This window comes from Brachyhypopomus gauderio, chromosome 1, assembly GCF_052324685.1.
Source record: "Brachyhypopomus gauderio isolate BG-103 chromosome 1, BGAUD_0.2, whole genome shotgun sequence".
In the NCBI taxonomy this organism is placed as follows: domain Eukaryota; kingdom Metazoa; phylum Chordata; class Actinopteri; order Gymnotiformes; family Hypopomidae; genus Brachyhypopomus; species Brachyhypopomus gauderio.
Genome location: NC_135211.1, coordinates 12676921 through 12700484, shown reverse-complemented (window position 1 = coordinate 12700484; position 23564 = coordinate 12676921). Strand labels below are relative to the sequence as shown.

Sequence of the window (23564 nt, the reverse complement as noted above, 5' to 3'; positions counted from 1 at the left end):
AAAGACTGTCAAGACATCTGGAAAACTTTGGCTGATGTGATATGTCAAATCTTTTCCATGGAGATCAGGAAAAGTCATCCCTTGATAGCGCTATCTCACTCTTGAAGTCTCAATTGTCAGTTGTCTTTTTATCTTTTTAAAGGAATAGCAGGGAGTGGGGTTGACCATACATTTGAACAGAGGTAGTTGTGCTATGGAGTTTCTAACAGTTTTATTTTATATAAAAGCAGAATCTGGACATTTTGGTTTCAAATGGTGTCTGACTCATAGGAGAGTGGGAGACAAATGGAACGGTCACACGGTTCCTAAGATGAGGTTTATCTCCAGGGTTGATGAAGTTTATCTCCAGGGTTGGCCATTTAAGGAGGCCAGGGCACAACCAGTCTTACATTTAAGATACATCTAAATCATCTGAGCTGTCAATCAATCCAGCCATCCAACTGCAGCTTTCTCTCTGTTTTAGTCTAATTTACGGTTATGAATAACAATTAACACACCACCAGATATATGTGGTATTAAAAGGCACACTGGCACTGAAAATCCATTTAAATGATTGAAAACATTTTTGCTCTATGTGAAGACTTGTGATGCTTTTTAATTTGAACATCTGATGACTACTGGGGCCAGCAGTGTCAGAGTCACTACGTTGAAGGGTAAAATGTGGTGACTAACACCCAAACCTGCTAAAATGTTATACTGACTAATTAAGCTTCACAAATGGCAGCTCAAAGTGATATGGGGTCAAAATGGTACTCTTGAAAAAAGCAGAAATGGTACATGCTTGGGGCCTTCTGTAGGACATTAGTCAAACTTCCTTTCCCATTAATAAACTAGGTTCAAACATACAAAGCTGATGTTTTCACTCCCAAGCATGTGATTGCTGTAAGATTTTGTTATCTATCTGCTTAGCAGTAGATCGCCTGTACATCTATCAAAATAAAACCACACCGCTAGCTTAGCTGCATTATAGAACATGTGGTCACTGCTCTCAAACTAATTCAGACTGCTTTCTACTTTACCCAGGTTGTGGAGGCTGGAGAGGTCACAAATTATATGAGACCTGCTAAATAAATAAAAAGGTGCAATAATTGTATTCTCTGATATAAATATCAATTATAAATATAGAGCTCAGATCAGAGCACAAATAACTGTTGCTCTAAAGATAACACCAGTCCTGTTCAAATACACAGTTTATTTTGGTAAAAATATAGACAGCTCATTACCTACACCAAAAGCATGCACCATTAGATGCATTATCAGTCAGATTCAACAAAAATTACTGTGATTTAAAGTAAGAAAAAAAAACCTAATTTAATAAATTACTAAGAGTCTCAACTCAGAGTGAATTAACTTTAAGAGCCATTGTCTTGTTACAAGAAAAACTAAATCAAGTATTACATTTGCGATTGTAATGAAGACTGTATCTCCTTAGTATTATGGTATTATGAGCTTTTGTGTCTGATACAAACATGCAGAAAAAATTAATACCAAAAACCTGTTACTGAAATACTGAGAAAATATTCAGCTAACATTCAAAAACACAATTTTTCAATATTTGAAACAATTAATGTATTTTAACATCTCAAATGAGCTATAGAAATAGTGAATCACATATCAATAAAAGAACTTACAAAACCAAAAATCAAGCAAAATATGTGTTGACAAACCGTTCCATTAAGAAGCATATGAAATCAATTACTGGTCTTTAGACTCCAACTGGTCTGAAGTGAAGAACCTATCACAGTGATTTATGTGGGATCCTTCAAATTCAAGTACACTTAAAGATACAGTATACCTTTAAAAGTCAAGAAAATAATTAAAACTTATTTTGATGTACATACTGTATATAGAGCAGATCAGCACTTGTGAAGGACCAAACAAATATGTTAATCTTCATAAACCAGCTCAGTATTCAAGAGTTACTTTATTTTTGCTTATCTTTAAACTGAGTGACATGAAATATTTAAGAATCAAAAATTATCAGCTGCAGTCTGCTTATTTGCCAGATGTAATGCTTAGCTAACAGATATAGCAAATCATTCTATTTAACATAAAAATGTTCTTTTAAAAGAGCAGCCATTCAATCATCATCTACAGAAGTCAATCTGATATGCTATACCTAAACAAAAAGTCCTGCTTGCATCTAAAGTCACTGCTTTGTGTGCTATTACTGGTTGCAAGGATAATGCTCCACTTTTAAAACGTATGAAGTGTTATGAAGAATGCTTGCTACTTATTACTGTATCACTTAAGAGAAAACATTTCTTTTTAATCTTTCTTTCCTTCAAAAAACCTACAAGTAATATATCATATGTAACATCCCCTCATATTACTGCAACTGAAGATAACCGGTAATTAAAAAAACAAAAAACAACTCTTGGAACTGCAACACAGAGCTGAACTTTGCCAAACAAATGCAACAGTTGCACTAGCACTGCAGAGAGCAGGACTTTTACTGGTCTGCCTGAAAGGGATAGCTTAAAGCAGGGGGCAAAATGGAGCTTCTGGGTTGTTCATCCAACAGCACCAAGTCCTCCACGTCTTGTCCCTGAAACCTTCGACGGCAGAACTTCACCGTCACCTTCCTTCCCTGGAAAATTTTGAGGGCCTCCTTCGAGGCCATGGCCCGCGCAGCGCATTCGTCCCGACCGTAGCCCGTGCCCATGTACACGGCGTGGCAGCGCAGTTCGCAGACCTGGCCCTCCCTCTGGGCGCAGCCGGCGGGCAGGTCAGGGATGTCTTTGAGTGGTACGAACACACAGGTGAGGCTGGCCTTGCAGGACTCCACGCAGGCACGTAGGATCTCAAAGTGATCCAGGTTGGGTCCAAACCCCCCCGCGGGCACCAGCTTCCAGGCCACTGCTTTGTAAAGGCGGTTGAAAAAGGGCTGGTGCTCTGCAGGAGCTCCTGCCGGGGGGCCCGATTTGACACAGGCAGCAGCCGGATGTGTGCTGGTGCGTTCTCCACCCTTACTGTCGGAATCGTTATAGCTAGTTTTGCTTTTCTTAGCCAAACTCTCGCTGCCCGTACCTGTGAGTAATATTTAAAAGGGAGTTAAAAGGTCAGAACATGTAATCAGTTGCTGGAAATGTTGTAATAATTGTAATAATGTTAAAGAATTTTCCAGTATCTGTTGCCATCATAAAATGTCCTTACTAACCTGAAGTAGAAGGCCTCTTCCCTTTTCCCAAGATCTCATCTCGTGTCTTTCGAACGGGGGCATCATTTACAGTGATTCCTTCTGCCATCTCCTTCACTTTGTCCATAACAGGTTGAGGATATCTACAAAAAGACATATCTTGGCTCAGTCCACTGCTGACTGTAAAAAAAAAAAAACAAAACAAAACAAAAACAAACAACAACAAAAAAACCATGTACACTGAAGGTAGCATACATGTACATAAAGCACTTACCGACAGCCAAAGAAAACGTGGTTGGACCAAACCTTGGACAGAGAAAGGAGTCTATCCAGACTAGGAGTCTGCGACCCTGGATGGATGGTAGGAAAGACCTCCATGTTACGCAGAACAAACTCTCGTCTGGCGTGCCAGTGTTTATTTGGCTCACAGTAGTCTTTTAGAGACTCCACCCATGGTGCCAAGTGGGGGTTTTGAGTAAGGAACTCGGAGACAACGTCGCTTCCACTCTCCTCCGCCATCACTAAAATAAAACAGTACAAAAAAGTTGAGACCATCTATTGTATGCGTACATGTGTATTTTCAGTGTAGTCACTGATTTTATAGATTATAGCATATGACCTTTATGAGAGCTTACAAGAAAGTGAGTGTGTCAGTACACTAGCTAGTTGTTGATTAGATATACAACACCATATCTAATCAACACTAGATGATACAGTAACTAATGTCACATATTTAGGCTCCATTATAATTTACCAGTATCGTGTTAGAACTCAGTGTTAGCTAGCTAGCAAAACAGCTAACTAGCTGGCTAGCAAGTTGACGTAACGGATTTAACTTCGGTTGGTTTTAAACTAAAAATGTTCAACAAATGCAATGTAATTGTAACAGTAGATATAGAGTGCAGATATAGGTCGAGAAACTCAACACATTAAAGTGTAAACCTTTAAAGGGCTCCTCTTCGTCCACTCCACATAACCAGCTAACACCATGGACGTCACCCTAGCGACGCTTCCGGGTTCGGCGTCCGGTCGTCATCAAGGCGCGACTGCCAATTTGGCGGCGTTTACGCTAAGCTAACTAGCAACTTAGTTACCCAGTATTACTGTTTCAGATGTTAGATTGTGTCCAAATAGAAATGTTCATTGAATAAAATACTAAAGATTGTTGTGACGATGATTCACGAGCTGCTGCTTGCTTTAAGTGGATATCCCGGTACAATATTTACATGGAATAAACGAAATGGCTTGCAGGTACGTTAGATAGCTCCATTAGTTACTGTGCATTTACACCTTAAACCTCAAAAAATAAACGCTTGAGTTTGTTAGTTATTAGTTAGCTATAGAAACTATTCATTTTGGCCTAAATGTTGCATTTGTAGTGCATGTTGTTTTGTATGTGATGAAAATAATGCTTTTATATAAATTTTATATAACTTTATGATGTCTTTATGATGTCTATGATGAGTGATGTCTTGTGCAGGTATCACAGGACCTGCCGTTTCTACATCCCAGTGAAACCAGCGTCCTCAATCGGCTGTGCAAGATGGGCAGCGACTACGTGCGGTTCACCGAGTTCATAGAGCAACACACGGGTCATGTGCACCAGCAGGTACGTGTTGTTCTAAATGAACACGTACATGTCATTACGTGGTGTCCTACCTGTCGGGAACATCTTCTACAGGTCGTTTGTGGGTTTTGTTTGTATTCTCACTCAGGAGCACTATTCGAGCCAGCCAAGCCAAACTGGACTTCATGGGATATACCTGCGGGCATTCTGCACCGGCCTGCATTCAATGTTACAACCATACCGACAAGCCTTACTGGACCTCGAACAAGAGGTTTCTCATTTGATTTATGAGTCATCTTGGCAGGGTTGTTTCATCCAAGACTGGTGTTCAATCTCTTGAAATTTCTTTTTCAGTTTCTCGGTGATCCACATCTCTCCATTTCCCATGTAAATTACAAACTGGAGCAGGTAGTGGACATTACATTAAGGAATAACCGTTTGGATATGCTGTCCTGAGTAATTGTGGCTAATGGCTGTTTCATTGTTTTCCCTGTTGATCAGTTTCAGTTACTCTTCCCATCTGTGATGGTTGTTGTGGAGACCATCAAATCTCAAAAGGCAAGTTAGCTTTGTGGGTTCGTGGTTCTTGCAGCTTGGCAATTAATTAGAAAAACAAAAGAACATTAAACAAAGTTGTTTGTATATTTTTTTTATCAGATTCATGGCTGCCAAATTCTGGAGACTGTTTACAAGCACAGCTGTGGTGGACTGCCACCTGTACGGATGGCCTTAGAAAAGTAAGTTCAGATATGATTCAGCATTCGGCAAGTATCATACTGCAACACTAATACCCACCTCCTGATATCTGAAATATCAGTAATGTAGGGGTTTGTCAAAGGGTACTGCATGTATTTATAGGACGTTTGATATCACATGTAAGTAGTTTCTAATATTTGAATTTGTTATAAATAAGATTCTTTTAAGTGCTTCATTTTTCTTTTAACACTGACGCACCTCTTTGCACTCAGTATTCTCAGTTAATTGTGTTTAATACGTTTTGTATTAAGTGCTGCTTCAGTGATTTCAGTGAAAGATTGTTCATGAGAGAGTCGGCTACATGGTGAGGCAGCTGAGCACTGCTGATCCAGTAGTAAGGGGTGTTGTCCTCAAACAGGATCCTAGCAGTGTGTCACGGGGTCATGTACAAGCAGCTGGCGGCCTGGATGCTGCACGGCCTCCTCCTGGACCAGAGCGAGGAGTTCTTCGTGAGGCAGGGCCCCAGCGTGGGAGGAGCCACAGCCGCACAGGACGAGGAGGACGAGGACCTGGGCATCGGGGGCCTGAGCGGGAAACAGCTGAGAGAATTGCAGGACCTGGTGAGGGGCGGAGTGTCACGTTGGTGAAAATGACCCTAACGAGAGCTCATTAGTGAATTCTCTGCCTCCCTCTGCAGAGGCTGATTGAGGAGGAGAACATGTTGGCTCCCTCCCTACAGCAGTTCTCCTTGCGTGTGGAGACGCTCCCCTCGTACATTCCTGTCCGAGTGGCTGAAAAAATCCTCTTTGTTGGCGAGTCGGTGCAAATGTTTGAGAACCACAACCACAGTCCGTCTAGAGCAGGTAACGTGTAATTTGCAAGCAAAGTGCAGTTGGCTACAATTTTTGACATGTCCGCGAATCTTGAATATCGGTCTCTGTCTGCCGTGTCCCCTAACACAGGTTCCATACTGAAACACCAAGAGGACACGTTTGCAGCAGAGCTCCACAGACTCAAACAGCAGCCGCTTTTCAGCCTCGTGGACTTTGAGAACGTGATAGATGGCATTCGAAGCACAGTCGCCGAGGTTGGCTATGAGGTTTTATGTGCTCGAATAAAATCCATCACCTTTCAGTGCCCTGACGCACTTCTGTTATTCCCTCCTAGCATCTTTGGACCTTGATGGTTGAGGAGTCGGACCTTCTGGGACAGCTTAAGGTAAACGTTTGGATGGATCAGAAGCATAACTATAAACACTTTATAGTTATTAATCCTTTTTCCCCCCCCTGTAGATTATAAAGGATTTCTACTTGCTGGGGCGTGGGGAACTGTACCAAGCCTTTATTGACCTTGCTCAACACATGCTTAAGACTCCCCCATCAGCGGTGACAGAACATGGTATTCATCATTGTCGACGACAAAAATCTCGTCCTAATACACTTGCAGTCACTGCACAACTCACAGATCCTTTTTGTTTCGTCAGACGTCAACGTGGCTTTTCAGCAAGCTGCTCACAAAGTTCTGCTTGACGACGACAACCTGTTACCCTTGTTGCATCTCACCATCGATCACCAAGGGAAAGACGTCAAAGGTATTAGCTGCCGAATCCAGACTACTTCAGCTCATTATCTGCATCGACAGCACAGCACCGAATGGTATCGATGTCGGACAAGCCGTTTCACATATCCGTTGCAGATGTTAAGAGAAGCTCGTTAGTAAATGACTCGGTAGAACCTGTGTTTACATGAGTCATGAGCACGAGCCAAAAAGAGACACGGCCCCAGTATAACGCCTGATGCTTCTGTCACACATATCAAAAGAAAGGTGCACAGCGCCACTTGCTGGTGATTATCAGTATTCTCATTCTCAATCACTTGGAGATTTCTGACTGTGGTAGCCTACTCTGTCAGCACTTGTGTCACTTAAAACAACAGAAAACAACACGTCATGTCAGCACTGGAGTCATGAATGGAGGTAATCTCATACGCGTTTACGGGAGCCAGGGTCAGTTTTTTACGTATATCTTCTGCCAGCCCCAGTGCCGATGACACATTTGTGCTTCCAGAGGCTTCCGGGAGTCGTGAAGGCACCACGCCTCCGCAGGACTCCTCCCCTCGCGAGGCCCCGCCCACAGGCTGGGCGGCACTGGGACTCGCCTACAAGGTGCAGTGGCCCCTGCACATCCTCTTCACTCCTGCGGTCCTGGAGAAGTAAGAAGAACGCAGACACGCAGGCAGGGGAGCCCAGCTCCGGTCCAGGAGATCCGTGGAACCGTCACGACTGCCAACTGTGATATTCACACGCCACTTTAGACCTCGACTTCTGGGTCTGCTAGATCAATTTTACATTAGGATTAGAACCAAAACACGGCCCGGAACGTCTCCAGTCGGAGCCGAGCACCCCTGATCCGCTGGGCAGGACTGCCGTTTTGAAGTGCGCGGGATTTTAAAGGTGCATTCAGGGTCCCCGTGAATGTGACCGTGCCTTTCCGGTTCCTCTCCAGGTACAACGTGGTGTTCCGGTACCTGCTGAGCGTGCGGCGGGTTCAGTCGGAGCTGCAGCACTGCTGGGCCCTGCAGATGCAGCGCAAACACTTGAAGTCCAACAAAACCGATGCGGTCAAATGGAGACTGCGCAACCATATGGCCTTCCTGGTAGACAACCTGCAGTATTACCTGCAGGTACCCTGAACCCTCGTTAAAGGTGCTCTTCAAAGGCGCGCGCATTGTAATGGGAACGGGCGCTCACCTGGTGACCTGCAATTCCTCCATCAGGTGGATGTGTTGGAGTCCCAGTTCTCCCAGCTCCTGCAGCAGATCAACTCCACCCGGGACTTTGAGAGCATACGACTAGCTCATGACCACTTCCTCAGTAATCTCTTAGCCCAGTCCTTTATCCTTCTCAAGCCAGTAAGTGACTCCGACCTGGTCTCTCATTGCAGATTTACCTTCATCCACAAGCCTTCCAACTTTGACCTTTTTTGTTTTTTAGGTGTTCCACTGCTTGAACGAGATTCTCGATCTCTGTCACAACTTCTGCTCCCTGGTGAGCCAGAACCTAGCTCCACTGGACGAGAGAGGAGCAGCCCAGCTGGACATCATGGTGAAGGTAAGCCATACAAACTCATCTTGCCCTCTGCACACAGAGTTGCAGTTCTCCTCCAACTGCAGTCGGTCAGTCTGCGTCGCCTCCGTCTTGGTCTTACAAACGACGCTGCGCTTTGTTTACCTGGCAGGGGTTCAGCCGCCAGTCCTTCCTCCTGTTTAAGATCCTGTCCAGCGTGCGAAACCACCAGATCAACTCGGACCTGGCACAGCTGCTGCTGCGATTAGACTACAACAAGTACTACACCCACTCGGGCGGCACCCTGGGCAGGTACGTGCGGGGATGCAGAGGCCGCAGGGTCATTCAGCTTGCTGACAACTGCAAAAAGGTTCACACCCACGTTTGCTTTCCCCCCTCCTCCCATGCAGCTTTGGCCTCTGAGACATGGATGTGGGCGGAGCCTCCAAGCGCACAGGAGGAATGCAAGGTGCAACCTCAACGGGACACGCTCGTGTTGGTGCAGATGTTGTGTGTGTGTGTGTGTGTGTATATATATATATACGCTCGTGTTGGTGCAGACGTTGTGTGTGTGTGTGTGTATATATATATATATATATATATATATATATATATATATATATATACGCTCGTGTTGGTGCAGACGTTGTGTATATACGCTGGCTTGTCTCCAGTGATTTAAATGTTTCTTGTTGTTTCTTGTCATGTAGATACTGCTTTGCTGAACATGTTACTGTTGCTCGAAATAAAACCCGACGAAAGAAAAGAAACGCACAGTTTAATACTTCATAAAAACAGCTTAAAACTATGTACAGTAAAAGGCAGGCATGCACTAAAACAGCAGAACATTTAAAAGACAGAAGAGCCCGGCCCAACGGAGGCGGTTCAGGCCGAGTTGTCGGGCCGGTATTCGGGCTGGGCCGCGTAGGCCAGGCGCTCTCCGCAGATGACGCTCTGAACCAGCCACTCCAGAGACACCACGGGCGTGTCGGCCGCGGCGGCCCACTTCAGCAGGTCCGGGGAGCACGGTTGGGCGGACACCACCACGTCGAACCTCTCGGCCGGCACGTCTGCAAAGCCACGCAGAAGACGGCTCAGTTCGGTACAGTTTTACAACACCTTTAAAAGACACTACGGTTTCCGTTTGAGATTTCGATGCTCGGGAAACGTACAAAGGCGTGCCTACCTGAACCGTTCCCATTAGTTTTATGCTGATGGACCTTTGCTGCTCCACACATGGTGAGCAGAGCAGACCACAGGTCCACACGGTTTTCCGCAAACAGCAGAACCTTCAGCGCTTTGAAGGGGTTACAACGTGCATGCCTGTATATAACGAAAAACAAGCTTTATTAAAAAATATATAAAAATGAAATCAAGTCGAACAGAAAAGTTTCACCAAATGCACTGAAACGGATGAGAATGTACTGTGTTCGCAGTGCAAGGGTTTACCATTCTATGATGCGTTTCTCGGGCCCCAGTCCAGACGGGAGCAGGTAGTTACGGTAATTCATCAGCTTCTTCTCCTGACAGCAGTCCCTCACCCAGACCTGCGAGACGCAGGGAACGCCGCCCGCCACGCACAGCAGGTAGGTCCTGGTGCGGCAGTGCTGGTCCGCTATCAGGAGGCTCTGATAGGCTGCCTTACACTGAACCAACAGGAATTCAGTCAAGACCTTGAACGTCGTGTAAAGGTTTTGCTGAACTAAGTAAAGCGGGTGGAAGCCATAATTGATGTCTGACCTGCTCTTCGTTAAATTCAGGCAAGATCATTCCTCCTCCGGCCTCGAGCTGTCTCTCTGTGTACCGCTTGTTGTACGGGGCTGTCTGCACACCTTCTAATGACAAAAGTCAGGAAAACATCTTAGACAAAGGACTGATATTATGCAAATACCCCCCCCCCCCCCCCCCCCAAAATAAAAAATGACGTGCTGATTGGTGATATTTTCCAAACAATCAACACGTTGGCCCAGCAACGTTCTTTCCCAACGTCACGACTCCCTCCCCTCCTCACCGTCGCAGGTCGTCTCGTTGACCTCCCGGTCGTGCTCGGAGGAGTAAGTGAGCATGAAAACGAAGCCCATGAAGAGGGAGGTGCTCTCAGGAAGTGGTCCGTGGCTCAGGACGAGGTCGTTGGGGTCGGCCGGCAGCTCCGCGCCGCTCCCAGACGTGTTGCATGCGGCCCCTCGCGAGCCTGAACACGCGTTTGCAGACACAGAAGTGAGCACACAGGACAACGCGGGTCACGCCAACCTCAACACCCAGACTCTGAATTTAAGAACTAGCAATGAATAGCAAGAGTTCAGGTTAAATGGAGCCATCACCATGTGAGTGATGAGTACACACTGATGCCTACGTGACCCGTCTATCCCAGTGCCCCCAGAACTCATTCAGTGAACATTCAGTGACGTACCAATGTCCAAACGAGAGAAACGGGGTCCGTGTCTCATTGAGAGTCAAAAAAAAGGGATCATTTCTGAATTCTGTTTATCACCAATTCATGATGTACAATATCAAACAGTTGTTAAAAATGCCAAGATCATATGAACTTCACAACTTATTGGGGGTTAGTAAAAATATGTAAACCTTAAATGCAAATACATTTTAAAACAGATATTAAAAACCATTTAAAAGCCCAGAAAAATCAGTTCATAGATCTTAACTCATGGTAAAATGTTAAAAAGAAATGGCTAGTTAAAGGATGCAATCATGAAGCCATTAACACAAATAACAGGAACACTTCAAATGTCCTGGTGACGCACTGCGTCATGAACATCCGTCCAATCAGACAGCGGTGTCCATACCCACTCTGGCCCCGCCCCCTCGCCGTCCTCTCTTTGCAGGAGTCTTCTCTTCCTCCACAGAGCTCGACAGTTTTCGTTTCCCCGGGGTTCTCGGGCTGTTGGTGGCGCCACGGGTTGGTGTTCCTGGTCCGGAACCGTTTCCCCGACGCCTCCGTTTCCCCTCCACCAGGTTGTCTGTGGGGAGAGGACGGTCCATTAGCTCCTACGTTAGCACATTAGCAGGACAGCTTAGCAGCGCGCTACGTTCTCCCAACATGCACTGTGCGGTGTTCATACTGCAGAAACAATTGTGGACATGTTTCTTTTTGTGGGGAAAAAAAAATGTCTCTCACGAGCCTCAATGTCTCAATGTCCTTCAGGTCCGTCAGGAAATGGAAGCTAACAGCTACCATTTATCATCCCATTTGCATTGTGCTAACAAGCATCGAATTAGTTGCTTGTTCAATCGCATTATTGACCATCAAAAAGTGTAGCCCGCTATGACAACAACAGGACTCTCACCGAGGCTGATATCGGAGGCCATGACCGGGGGCGGCAGGGGCTCGTACGGCCCGAGGCCATGTTGTTCCCTCAGGCGGTTTCCCTGTTCCATGGTGAGGATGACCGCCGTCCTGCCGTACCACGCCGTCTGGCCGTCCTTCTCCACGCAGTACAGCAGCTCGGAGCCTTGCCTCTTATGGCCCTTCACCAAACCTGCGTGACAAAAGACACGCGTAGGACACCGGACCTCAAGAACGACCGGCCGCATTTATATCTCGCTACACTTAATAATAAACTCAAGGAATGTAGCTGAAGGACTAGACCCAGACGAATTCCCGGCGCAGACACAACCCCGCGGCTCCGTAGCCACCTCTCACCCATGTTGAAGTACTCTTCCTCCGTCAGCGCGGTCACCTCCGCCTCCACGGGGATGGGGTCGCAGAGCAGGACGTCCCTCCCCTGCACCTCGCACTCCTGGTTGTCGTCGAAGAGCACGCGGAAATGGCTCTCGCCCAGGTCCCGAGTGATGGTGCCCGAGTAGAAGTAAGAGTTGGACGACCACTTCGCCATCACGCGCAGGCCCACGAAGCTGCTGGTTCCGCCGCCGCTCTCGGGAGACGCCGCGTTCAGCGAGTCCGAGCGTCCCAGGACGCGGGAGACGGGGCGAGCGAGCAGATCTTCCTCGGAGGAAGATGCAGCCAGGCTGTGGGCACCACCTCTGTGACCCCCCCGCCCCCCTCTGACAGAGAGGGACGAGACACAGACGGTAAACTGCATTATATTTACCGCTGCCAAGACTGGTGGGTGTTAGTGAGAGTGTCTAGATGAGAAGGTTTTTCTATGGTACAGGAGAAAGGTGTTAATGGACTAATAAAGGGGGTTTGCCATGACTGGGGAGGACCCGGCACCCAGAGCGCCCTCACCTGGACATGGTGGTGCGCGAGGGGGGCCGTCCTCGCCGGGCATAGCCACGGGGGCTGAGTGGGGCAGCGGTACCTGGAGAGCCCAGCACGCCCATGAACTCCGAGCCAGCCGCCACGCTAGCCATAGGCTGTCTGCCCCCTCTTCTGGGGCTGGGGAATACACAGACCAACGTGGAGCTATCAGGGGGTGCTCACACCTGGGCAGCTGCTGCTAACCAGCGAGAAGAGCATTAGCTGGGCTCTGATGGTTCTCAAACCAGAAAATGTTTAAACTTATCCAGATTTGCATTACATAGGACTAGAAGAGGTTAAAGATTAAAAGATACAGACAACTACACACATGCTCAGCGATGGAGTATTTGTTATTATTTATTCTGGTTTTATACTATAGTACAATTTCACTGCACAATGTCTCATGTACAGACATGAGCCCAGCTTAGTTGTTGCAATTCCCAACCATTAGCTAACTTAAGGCCTAATAAAAAAACCATTTTTTAAATTATTTTATGTATACAACTCGCAGAGCACGTGTAGTCACCAGAAGGAACAGTTAGTGTTAGAGGTCATGCTCAGGTCACACAAGGTCACGTCGCGGCGGAACTCACCTGCCGGACTTCGCCCCGCGGCCGGCGGGCATGACGAAGTCGGCCGCCCTGCTGGGACCGGGGCCCCCGCTGCTGGTGCCGCTGGAGCTGTGGTGGGAGGGGGCCTTGGAGGAGATCGAGCTCACGTCCGCCAGGTCCCCCGACGTCATGGAGCTGCCGGTGCGGGAGGGGGAGACGTCGCTGTCCACCACACAACGCTCTACCACGGGCTCCTCAGACTCCTGTAGCGGAGATCACTCGTATAGTCACGCTGACGTACGCAACAAATCAACGTCCGCCAAAGGCTGAAACACGTAAACGTAGAACGCCAAAAACCAAAACGATCGGCTAAAACGATGCAGCTCCTAGCTCCGCCTTGGCTCGGGCGGCTCGCACCGTCGCTCGAGGGGATGGTGGGGCGTATGTTTAGGGTCCCACCCGTCCTCACCTCCACCACCTTACGCTCCACCTCCCTGCCGTCCTCGTAGTACACGTCGGTGATGATGCGGGTGACCGTGGTGCGCACTTCCTGCACGGTGCGGACGTGTCTGCGGTGGGACGGCCCGGGTTGGGATCGGGGCGGAGTGACGGGCTCACTCTGTACGAGGAACAGGATGAAGAATACTTAACAGCACAGCAGGCCGCGGCATGGTTGAAGTATTCAAACGTGCGACTTTGTTAAATAACTGCAATCGTTTATATGATTTATTTTTTATATTTCATTTGAGGTAAAAAATCTCTTACCCTCCCTCCAGAGATATCCAAGCTGGTCTGCTGAGAGACGGCTCTCTGATGAAGACGAGAAAGAGATAACACCGTTTACAAAATAGATTTCATGATTTCTGCACTAACAGTGATTTATCTTGAAGCGGGTGAATGGCGTACTTTTCTAACAGGGCTGGTGGCCGAAGGAAAGTCAATGCTGGTTTGCTGAGAGACAGCTCTCTGTCGTAGGGGTGTCCCACACGCCTGTCCAGAAGTGCTGGGGGCCTCCTGCTCACCTCCTGCTAAGGGCTGTGCCTGGGCCGGAGCGGTGACTAGAGGCTCAGCGTCTGGGACGGTGCCGTTGGGCTGCTGTGATGGTCGGTGAGCAGCCCTACTGAGCCCACCTGCTGTACCATTACCTACTGCCTCCAGGGGGCGATCTGGAGACGCAAGTCCACCAGTGCCCGAGAGGCTGTGAGCAGTTGTACTCGGATGTCTAGTGGACAAAAGAGGAAAAAATACATTAAAATCACACACACACACACACACACACACACACACACACACACACACACACACACACACGCAAAAGCTTTCTCAATCTACAAAAACAGAGTTTAGAGTCCTAGAGTAAACTAAAATATTTGTGAAATGTTGGCAGGCTGTTGCTTACGGATGTGTTTAAACAGGGAATTAAATGACAAGCACAAGACCTTCAAGAAGACCTTAAGCCTTAGAATAGCTCCAAACCCAGCAAAGCAGCCCCCCCCCCCCCCATGGGCTGTTGGTTTTGGCCCAAAATAGCCCCCTCGTGTGGTGGAAGTAGGGTACACAGCCACTCCACCCAAGCAAACGGGACACCATCAAATCCACTTAATGACTTCCCAAAAATAGCCCCTACCAAGAGAGCAGCCTCGATAGGAAGTCTCCCAGGAAACTCCCCAAATCGGGCAACGCTCAGAAAGAAACAAACGCAGTTGTTCTCCGAATGCGGCCCAACTTGTGTAATACACCTTTACTCCGAATCCAAGATCGTACACCACCGCCACTACCAAAACACACCACAGGACCGGTCCGCTCGAACCGTCCTCCTGCTAGGGCGGCGGGAGCGGAGGTGGTGTGTGTGTGGAGCGGAGCCGCACCTGAGGGGCTGATCGCCGGACTCCCGTGTCTCCTCAACCTGGAGCTGCCTGTGAACCTCCCTCACACGGCTAAACACAGACGGACTGCAGAAGACACACAGCAACACACAAGACGTCTAAAATAAGCATGTAAATAAAAGAGTACAACTAGACATTTGCAGTGTGGTAACGCAACACCTCTATGTAACGTTTGGTTTGTGTTTAGCATTCTCCACCCCCTCCCGCTCACCCTCACGCAGCTTTAGTGTTTATTATAATTATGGCCTTATTATGTGGAATCAAGTTCAGAATGCCTGGTTAGAGGACGAGGGTGGTGGAGCGTATTACGTTTCAGCCGACATCACAAATCAAGGTTAGCGGACAGATACAGGACAGGACGTTAGAGGGCAACAGCACAGAAACATGTGGGTGTATCATTTGAGAAGCGAGCAAATATGAATGTTAATGTTAAAGATTAGATATAAGCCACGTGAACAGTACATTCAAGATAATCGGTCTAGAGCACGTCTACATCCAAGCTTATTCGCACTGTGGGATATCAATCATTTATGAATCATTTCATTTTACCTAGGTTTACCCGTCTGTGGTACGGTCCAGTAACAGTGCATAACTAGGTCGTGGGATGGTGGATTTGGGAGGCGGTCTTCCCAGACTCACTGTATCTATACTCCGATTCCCTACCTGCCAAGGCAGGCCAGCTGCTGTGGTCAGTAGGCATGTCCGAGCATACTGCATCAAATGAGCACACGCCCTGGGGCAAGAACCAGGCCTCATAGCTCAACAATCCCTGAGTATTGAACACCAATCGCATTGCACCACATCGCATAATAAACAGGGAGGAGTGGCTTCCCTTGTTCTCTGCTTCGAGCACCGCTTTGTAGTAAAAGCGGCCACACAGTAACGGCCCCCTGTGGCTTCCCGCAATGGCGGTGCGGTAATGGGACCCTGTATTTCAGCAGTACGCTACATTAAGTGCCCACGAACAGACGACCGCGAAGCCAAGAAACACACTCGGAGTGCGCGCTCGCGCAAATGAGCCATCTTGCATAGCAACCGTTGCACGTTACCTGGTAACAGCCTTGACGACAGTGGTAGCCTTGGAGACAGAGCCTTCCTCGTCTGATAAAGCAGGCTCTGGGGGAGGCATTACAAAATTCACGGTTAAAACGTTACAGATTGACAGCGAAATTTCTGGAGCACATCCGAGCCAAAAGCGATATATTTATAGTACACGTAGATGAGGAGTGAGAGAGGATTTCTGGGGGTGTGTAAGGGGGGGGGAGCACAGCCAAACTCTTACTTTGAAGGCTGAAGCGATCCGACCCTGGGCTGCCTTCTTCCAGAGGGCTCACCACCTTCATCCTTAGGCTCAGTTTCCCATCACCCCCCACAGCTGAGGGTTCCACTCCCTCCACACTCTCCTCCACAGAGATCTCACTGGCCGCCACCGTGGTCTCGCCGGTAACGTCACCTCCCGCCCGATCGTGTAACGAGCTCGTTTCTGTGCAGATCGAACACGCTTCAGGTCAGTGGTGGGGAATCAAGAGAGAGCTGGAGGCAGCGAGGCGCGAGAAGGTTTTATACACGACACCCACGTTGACGGTGACGGGCCCGCTCACCGATAGGAGTGCTGTGCAGCGGCGTCTTCTTCAGCAGCCGGACGTGCGGGGGAGTGGTGCTCACCGCTGCCCCCATCAGCTCACCATCCCTAGGCAGTGTGAAGTGGAACGGGAGCTCTGTGAGGGGAAAAAAAAGAAAGGTTTGAAAAAGCCGGTCACGTTGAACGGGAAGCTCCCTTTAAGCAGAGAAGAGGAGAGACGGTGCTGGTGTGCTGTCCTGGATCGTACCGTCAGAGCTGTCGCTCAGGCTCTTGTTGGCCCCCCCGCCGTCCCCGGTCTTGGAGACCTGTGGCCCGACCCCTGAGCGGGCGGAGGACTCCACCCCCGAGCCGCTGGGCTGGGAGCTCGTGGCCTTCCTGGCCGACTCGCCCGTCTCCCTCAGGGAGCCCGACACAGGCTGCGAGGCACTCCGGAACGCCTGTGATCTTTCGAGCTCAACCTTCTCCTGGGAGGCTCTCTGGCTCTCTTCGAGCACCGTGACACTGAAGCTCTCCTCCGCCTTGCCACCCGCGGGGCGCCCGCCGCTGGCCGTGGGCTCGGATCCCTCCCCTCCCTGCTCCATTGGCTCTGGGGATCGCGCCTGACTCGGAGAGAGAGCTAGGCCCAGCCTGGAAACCTCACTCCTGCTCGTGCTCTGGACCTCGTCTTCATCCATCCTCTCGTCGTCTTCCTCCCGATCCCCGTCTTCAGCGTTCCCAACACTTCTGAGACTCTGCGACACAGGCTGGCTCAGCTTTGGAAAACCGAGGCCTCCTTCGTCTTCTTCCCTCACGGCACTCTTGTTTGGGGTTGTAACAGACGGTTTGTTAACTTGGGCGGAGACGGCACCCCCACTAACTGGTGCTGTGCTCTGTGAACAAGCGCTGTCCGTCAGGTCTTTACCCACCGCCCCTTCGGCCGCGCGCCGGGCCAAGGGCTCGTCCGCAGCGCTCTGCGAGTTAGCCGTGCCGCCACTCACGTTTGCATCCTGTTCGTTTGCAGATGGCGAGAGCGATTTTTGGGAGGGACGGACTTCCTCGTTCCTTCCACAATCAGCACGCGAACTTTCCACGTCGGACCCCTGGGACACCTGCTGCGAACTCTCAATTTTACCAAGACAAGATTCGTCCTTGTTCGAGTTCTCATTCTGGTGCGCGGGGCCTGGACCTTTCTCTTCCACCCCTACAGTCCCTCCGATGTCCTCTATCTGCGTGTCCTGACTGCCGTCATCCACTGGGAACACCTGAGTCTTCTCATCAGAAACGTCCTTCTCGCTGTCGAGTGCCAAGCGGAGGGAGTTCGCCACCTCCAGCGGCCGGCCAGCAGTGAGTGCTTTTGGTGTTCCTGCATCTTGTGTGGTGGAAGGGTTCTCTTTCTCCAACACTTTCCTCTTTGAAGTGTCTGCACTTTGACTGCAGTCCCCACTTTCTAAGCAAGGGGTAGGGACAAAAACATCCTGAACCAAAGCAAAAACAAACCAAAACAATGGGTGGGTCAGCATACAGAAGCTCATATATTAGTAACAAAGATACAAAGAGAAAACACATCAAACAATCAATGAAGATATGGCCGAGTAAAATGCTTACGTGTGAAAATTCAGGCTGCGTTGGCAGAGAGAGGTTCTTCTCCAAAGCAAACTTGGGAGAATTCTGGGACACGGGGGTGGACGTTGTGGGCTTAGGTACGGGTTCCATGTCCATTGGCTCCTCCCCCCTCCCGTGGCCTTGGTCTTCTGGAGGGCCAGACGTGTCCATTGGAGAATCCGCAACCTCATCGCACTCTATTTGAGTCACGAGAAGGAGAATGAGGGACCCGTTTTTCAGATGTTCAACCCCAGACCCTCCATCCTGATATCCTACCGTGCTCGTTCTCCTGCCCCGTTGGCGAGTTGGGAACTATGATGGGGGCGTGGCTTATGTCATCCTGGGTGGCAGCCACAAAGTCAACAGACTGTCTACAGAAACGGAGAAATAAAAACATCTATGTTTACAATGTATTTGTCTAACAGCTTTTTTCTATGCATTTTTTAGCGCTCGGAGGCATGAGCAGCCATAGTTTAGGACTTCGTACTGTGAGAGGCTCTCCTGCACCAGGGTCCCCTGGCCGGAGAGGTGCAGCAGGTGGAGGCTGTGTGCAGGGGTGGATGTGGGCTCCTGCTTCTCAGGTTCCGCTACTGTGCTGTCTACCGTAGAGCCTGAGGTACAAAAACAACGACAATATGGAGATGCACTGGGGAAACCCAAGATCCAGAAGGTCCAGGCCTAGCACCCAGCAGCACACGCTATCTTTTTATCCTTTTTAGCACACAAACAGGAAATCTCTAATCAGATGTTACAGTTCTTATCAAGTCGAGAGGACGTGCGAACAATTCTCACCGTCGCGCTCACCATCGAACAGGTCATCCTGGGAGGAGACGATCTCCTCGTCTTCCGCCTCCACCGACTCGGGCAGCTGCGAGTGCAAGATGGCCTGTACACTCAGCTTTCTGCCTTCGGTCCTCTGAGGATCGGAAGGGCTGCTGGAACTCACCTCTGGCCTAACAACGAGAGAGGAGCTGAAAACACAACAAACCGGGCGGCATCTGAAAGAAGCGGGGTGTGGATGCTCTTCCGCTCTTAACCTTTTAGATCTGCCATCTTGGCTGCCCGATGTCTTAAAGGAGCTGTCGTTCGCCACTGAAAGCCACACAAACATTATCATGACTGGCAGTAGACATAAAGGATTACAACAGAGCAAGTCGTTGGACTTTAAATTTACTTTGGCCGGCCGGTTTCAGGCTAGTTGGAGGCAGGAGGTTGGCAGGTGTCGCCTCCACATCTTCATCGCTACTATCTCCGTCATGGCGGTCACGTAAACCCTGACTCTCGGACAGCTCCAGGAGACAAAACTGAGACATTCCCTCTATGGAAACAATAAACACACACAGAACAAATGAATATACCTGCTTATGGGAGTTTTGGTGGTAGTGGGGTTTTTTTGTCTTCTCTCCTCTGAAAATCTGAGGAGCTGCTGAAACTCACCTCTGGCTAAAGTGATAGAGGCTCTTAAAACACAGTGAACTGTGCGAGCTATGAAGGAAGCCATGTTTAGCATTGCTCACCTTCTGTTTGTGCACAGTGAGTGGTAGAGTCAGCCCTGGAATCCATATCTTCTTGGTCTCTTCTGCAAAGAAAGTCATTGAGATGACCACGTCTCTGTGTAAATGTCTGCCAAAGGCATTTATGTAACTGTTCTGTCCTTTACATACCTTTTAGTGTTGGAATTGGAGCAAACTTCAAAAACTTGACTTTGCTCGTTGGCTGACAAACCAGGATTATGCTGCAGATTGTCTAAAAGCAAAACAATTGCAGTGTCAATGCTTTAAATAACAGCTAATTAGCACTAAAAATCACCACGCTGGGTGCCAGCACATACCAGCTTGTGGCACACCCTCAGTCTTCTCACTCTGGCAGTCACTCTGGGAACATCTACTTTTCGAGGGAGAAGAGATCAATTCCTGGAAGACAGAAAATAGCTTGACTTACTCATTCTTGAAAGGCTAACGAGAGGCGTCTTTAACATGACGATATAGCTCTCACCAGGACAGGGCTGTGCGAGGCGGGTTGGAGGTTGGAGAAGCGACGGGCGAGCAGCGCACGATAACTGCTATCTGGGTCGTCTTCCAAGGCGACGCTGTCGGGCTGGGAGTCTTCAACGATGAGGCAAGGGTTCTCGGCCTGGGGCAGACTGGACTCCAGATCACTCCCACCGGGATCCATAAGGATGCATCGGGCTCGGCAGACTGTAGCTGCATGAAAAGATGAAGTAGCCTGTAGGGAGGACTAGTGGGAGTGGCGCGACGTGATCCAGTCACGTGGCGTGTGTGTGTATCCAGAACACTGGAAAAACGGCCATACTGCCTCAAGGCCCCGATTTACAAACATAACACCGCTTAACGCTCGCAAACGTGCAAAATGCATCCATCGACCGATCTAAACGGCGAACCTATCGCTCCTACACGACAGATCAGGCCTAGTAGCTGCAGTGTTAGGTCAGTTAATTCAACGTGCACTCCATACATTCGCCATAATGGTTTGATCGGTGCTTGCTAGGTCATCCAGCGCTTGCATAATAAACAAAAACCTTTTGCAAACACAAATTACAGTTTCGCAATCTATCCACCCACCCAAAGTTAGTTATCTAGCATTGAAGTGAACATAAAACGTAGTTAATTAGCTGTGGGGAGAGAAACCTTGTTTGTGCAGCGCTGCCGGCTAACCGTGGGATAGCCTGTTAGCTTAGCCGACTCAAAAACTGCGTTTCTAAGTCTTGTAGTTAAAAGTACGTGTGCAAAATCATCCCGTTACCGTGCGTGTGGCCTTTAAGCAGATGGATCTTGATGCATTTACGATGCTCTTCGTTGGCACGTCAATACACACACAACAACACCTCGATCATAGATCCTCGCTTCCTGCTCCTTTCGGTTCGTGTGTTTAACCCCCCGCGTGCCGATCACCCTCGTGCCTCGCGCCAATACACTAGACGAGCGGAGCCCAGGCCGACCTTGGGCCAGCAGCACCATCCCGGACCGGGTTCGTGTTGCATGGGCGGTGCTCTGGTCTCCCACACACCAACGAGTGCCGTTGTGCAGATGGTAAAAGGGAAAAGCAAGAAGAACGTTTTGGAGTTCTTGTGTCGTCCGGCACGCGACAGAGAGGATGGGAAGTGTGGCCAAGAGATGGTAAACACAGCGCACCGTGCAGTGTGCTTGCTCCTTTTTTAGTTGTTTTTCAGTTCTGAACCATTTTCTTCTGTTACTTCTCAGTTGGCTACATGTAGGTTGCATGAGGTGAGCAGTCTAGCTTCAAAGGCCATGACTTGCCGTTCAACCCCATGCAAAAAAGTGAGGGGTTGTTTTTTGTGTCTTAATGAAGTTGGCATAAACAAAATAAACGAAAACATGCTTTAAAAAGACAACAATTGAGCGATATATTCGTGGACGTATCAGGGCTGACAGTGAAGCCTCGGCCAGCTGTTTTGAACTGTGTTGACAGGCGTTCATAGACCCGAGGATGAGAGGAGTGAATCTGAAGGAGAAGGGGTGTTACATTTGTATTCAACACCAAAAAGTGCCAGTTTATGTTTTGTGTGTCTTATGTTCATGTTTAATTAACCCGCTATATAGCTACCACCAACTTTGTTTTAAAAGAGTTTGTCATACAGTAGCTTAGACCTACTTAGAAGTGTACCAACTGAACCGGTCCACGACGTCACTACGTGTTTTATCTGGTGCCGTGATCATATAGCCTATCGTCGTTTATAACCTATAGGTACAAACTTGAACGAACAACGTGACCATTTTGTATTTGCACATCCACAGCATGACAGTTAATGATCCTTGCTGTTCAGATGACGCCATCGATGATAATGGCATCACCAGCCATGCATTTCATTCACTCCCTGTTCATGGTCTGCAGACATGTGTCACCAAGTTCACCCGTGTTGATTGATTGCGCTCTATTTCTGAAACGGATTTTCTTGAAATTTCCTGAACTTACGATGCGATTTGCACCCGTGCCGGCGGAGCATCACTTGTTATCCACCACCTTATTCAGACTTTAAAGCCAATAAATGCGAACCAGAATCGCATCTACAGTGACGAGGTGGTATATTCACATATTTCGGACTGTACAACAGTGCACATCTGTTTATTTCCATTTCAAATCACTACGCAGCAAAAAAAAAACCCATCCTATCCAGTCCACCCATTAGCACAATCCATCGTCGAGCCCGGCGCTCGCAACAATTCACGGCGATTGTAAAGATTTACAAATATTTTGCGGTTACCTGAGAAGTTGAAATCCCTGTACAAAACGGTGGCTGTTTCGTTTCATAAATTGTGCAGGACGAAATTGCATTGATGCGACGGAGTGTGGTTTCCTTCGCCCTTTCAGACAGGGTGTGGGGTGAGCCACACAGCTGTCACATAAAGATGCGCTGGCCTTCTTGATGTGTGCGCGCACGCGTGCCAATTAATCGCCGATACGTGCATGAATAAATACGAGTGGAAATCTTTCGTGTACCCCTACATTTTTGCGCTCTTTTGCGGAATAATTTCTTACATAATAACACAAAAATGAGTCAAGTCTTGCCGTACCCTGCTTCATCGCTCGTCTAACCTTCACAATCTTTTACATGATGCAGTGACTAATGTTAACAAATGTACACTTTGCAGTGCTAAATTCGACCTTCTTGTGGGGGCTCTGATTACACTGCAACGCGAGGCAGCTCGTGTGTCTTTTTTGTCTATAAATAATAGCCTGCTGAGGTAGAAATGCACCTCCTTCTGAGTCTTCCTCAGTAACTTGAACAATTTCTTAGATGTTAAGGTAAGCTGATAGCCTAGTACAGACAAGGAGATGCAGGTAAATCTCTGTTGTGCCTTAAACTCTTAAAATGTTAAGAATGTAATACAACCTCAAAGACGCAAAACACTCGATGCACGCGCACGTTCAGTCTCCCATCAGTCAAGTATGATGTTGTGTTACATTTATTGTTAATATTTGTTGCCATGTCAATCCGTCAGATCTCATCACCTCAGATAGGTCTCGTCAGTCATCATGGGGAGATCATGCCGTTTCGACGTGGATTCAGACGACCAGCAGGGGGCAGTAGATAATTACGTAGCCTCAGTAGTCCTGTGGACGTAAAGATTTTTACGGTGTACGAACATGCCCCTGTACTACAAGTAGCTACAATATCTTGTGAGACACAAACCCAGCTCGATTTAAGGTCAAAGTGTCAAAGTATCCTCTAAGGTCAAAGTATCCTCTATGAACAGCTACGCAGCGATATAACTGTTATTTAGGAATAAATTAATTCATTTG

At 48.4% G+C, this 23564-nt stretch overlaps 4 protein-coding genes across 10 annotated transcripts in view; 2 read left to right on the top strand and 2 right to left on the bottom strand.

Moving 5' to 3' along the window:
- Positions 1-1177: 1177 nt before the first annotated feature.
- cdkn2aip (CDKN2A interacting protein) lies at positions 1178-4230 on the bottom strand. 2 transcript variants are annotated; one of them, XM_076997419.1, is made up of 4 exons: positions 4082-4230; positions 3414-3660; positions 3161-3282; positions 1178-3030 (listed from the first exon to the last, which is right to left on the bottom strand). In XM_076997419.1, the coding sequence occupies exons 2-4, from the start codon at positions 3656-3658 to the stop codon at positions 2453-2455; spliced, it is 945 nt and encodes a 314-aa protein (XP_076853534.1). In that variant the 5' UTR covers positions 3659-3660; positions 4082-4230; the 3' UTR covers positions 1178-2452. The 2 variants fall into 2 exon arrangements, with proteins under 2 accessions (XP_076853534.1, XP_076853537.1); XM_076997422.1 differs by lacking the exon at positions 4082-4230 and adding an exon at positions 3894-4070.
- A 23-nt stretch (positions 4231-4253) lies between these two features.
- On the top strand, positions 4254-9229 carry tubgcp4 (tubulin gamma complex component 4). 2 transcript variants are annotated; one of them, XR_013129462.1, is made up of 19 exons: positions 4254-4390; positions 4620-4748; positions 4855-4977; positions 5061-5114; positions 5208-5264; positions 5364-5443; positions 5821-6022; positions 6100-6265; positions 6365-6489; positions 6570-6620; positions 6695-6800; positions 6886-6993; positions 7468-7612; positions 7906-8083; positions 8177-8311; positions 8394-8510; positions 8638-8777; positions 8876-8971; positions 9027-9229. XR_013129462.1 is itself a non-coding variant. In XM_076997402.1 (18 exons), exons 1-18 carry the CDS (start codon positions 4313-4315, stop codon positions 8886-8888), a joined length of 2007 nt encoding a protein of 668 aa, XP_076853517.1. In that variant the 5' UTR covers positions 4254-4312; the 3' UTR covers positions 8889-9229. The 2 variants fall into 2 exon arrangements, 1 of the variants encoding a protein (XP_076853517.1); XM_076997402.1 differs by having other exon boundaries at positions 8876-9229.
- Positions 9227-22893, bottom strand: tp53bp1 (tumor protein p53 binding protein, 1). Of its 5 annotated transcripts, none has more exons than XM_076997352.1 (29): positions 22525-22893; positions 20277-20485; positions 20113-20194; positions 19946-20027; positions 19799-19860; positions 19456-19599; positions 19319-19373; positions 19074-19234; positions 18769-18892; positions 18558-18652; positions 18285-18478; positions 16948-18154; positions 16720-16836; positions 16401-16601; positions 16168-16234; positions 15101-15184; positions 14139-14454; positions 13998-14042; positions 13702-13851; positions 13275-13495; positions 12670-12819; positions 12124-12485; positions 11768-11959; positions 11267-11440; positions 10477-10656; positions 10206-10300; positions 9915-10111; positions 9652-9788; positions 9227-9535 (listed from the first exon to the last, which is right to left on the bottom strand). In XM_076997352.1, the coding sequence occupies exons 2-29, from the start codon at positions 20454-20456 to the stop codon at positions 9351-9353; spliced, it is 5259 nt and encodes a 1752-aa protein (XP_076853467.1). In that variant the 5' UTR covers positions 20457-20485; positions 22525-22893; the 3' UTR covers positions 9227-9350. The 5 variants fall into 5 exon arrangements, with proteins under 5 accessions (XP_076853467.1, XP_076853463.1, XP_076853471.1 ...); XM_076997348.1 differs by lacking the exon at positions 22525-22893 and adding an exon at positions 21045-21356; XM_076997356.1 differs by lacking the exon at positions 22525-22893 and adding an exon at positions 21045-21356 and having other exon boundaries at positions 19086-19234.
- Positions 21251-23564, top strand: part of map1aa (microtubule-associated protein 1Aa) — a 29574-nt gene continuing 27260 nt past the window's right edge. Inside the window, exon 1 of the mRNA XM_076997332.1 lies at positions 21251-21418. The gene's annotated coding sequence lies outside the window, so the exon portion shown is untranslated. The remainder of the gene's footprint in view (positions 21419-23564) is intronic.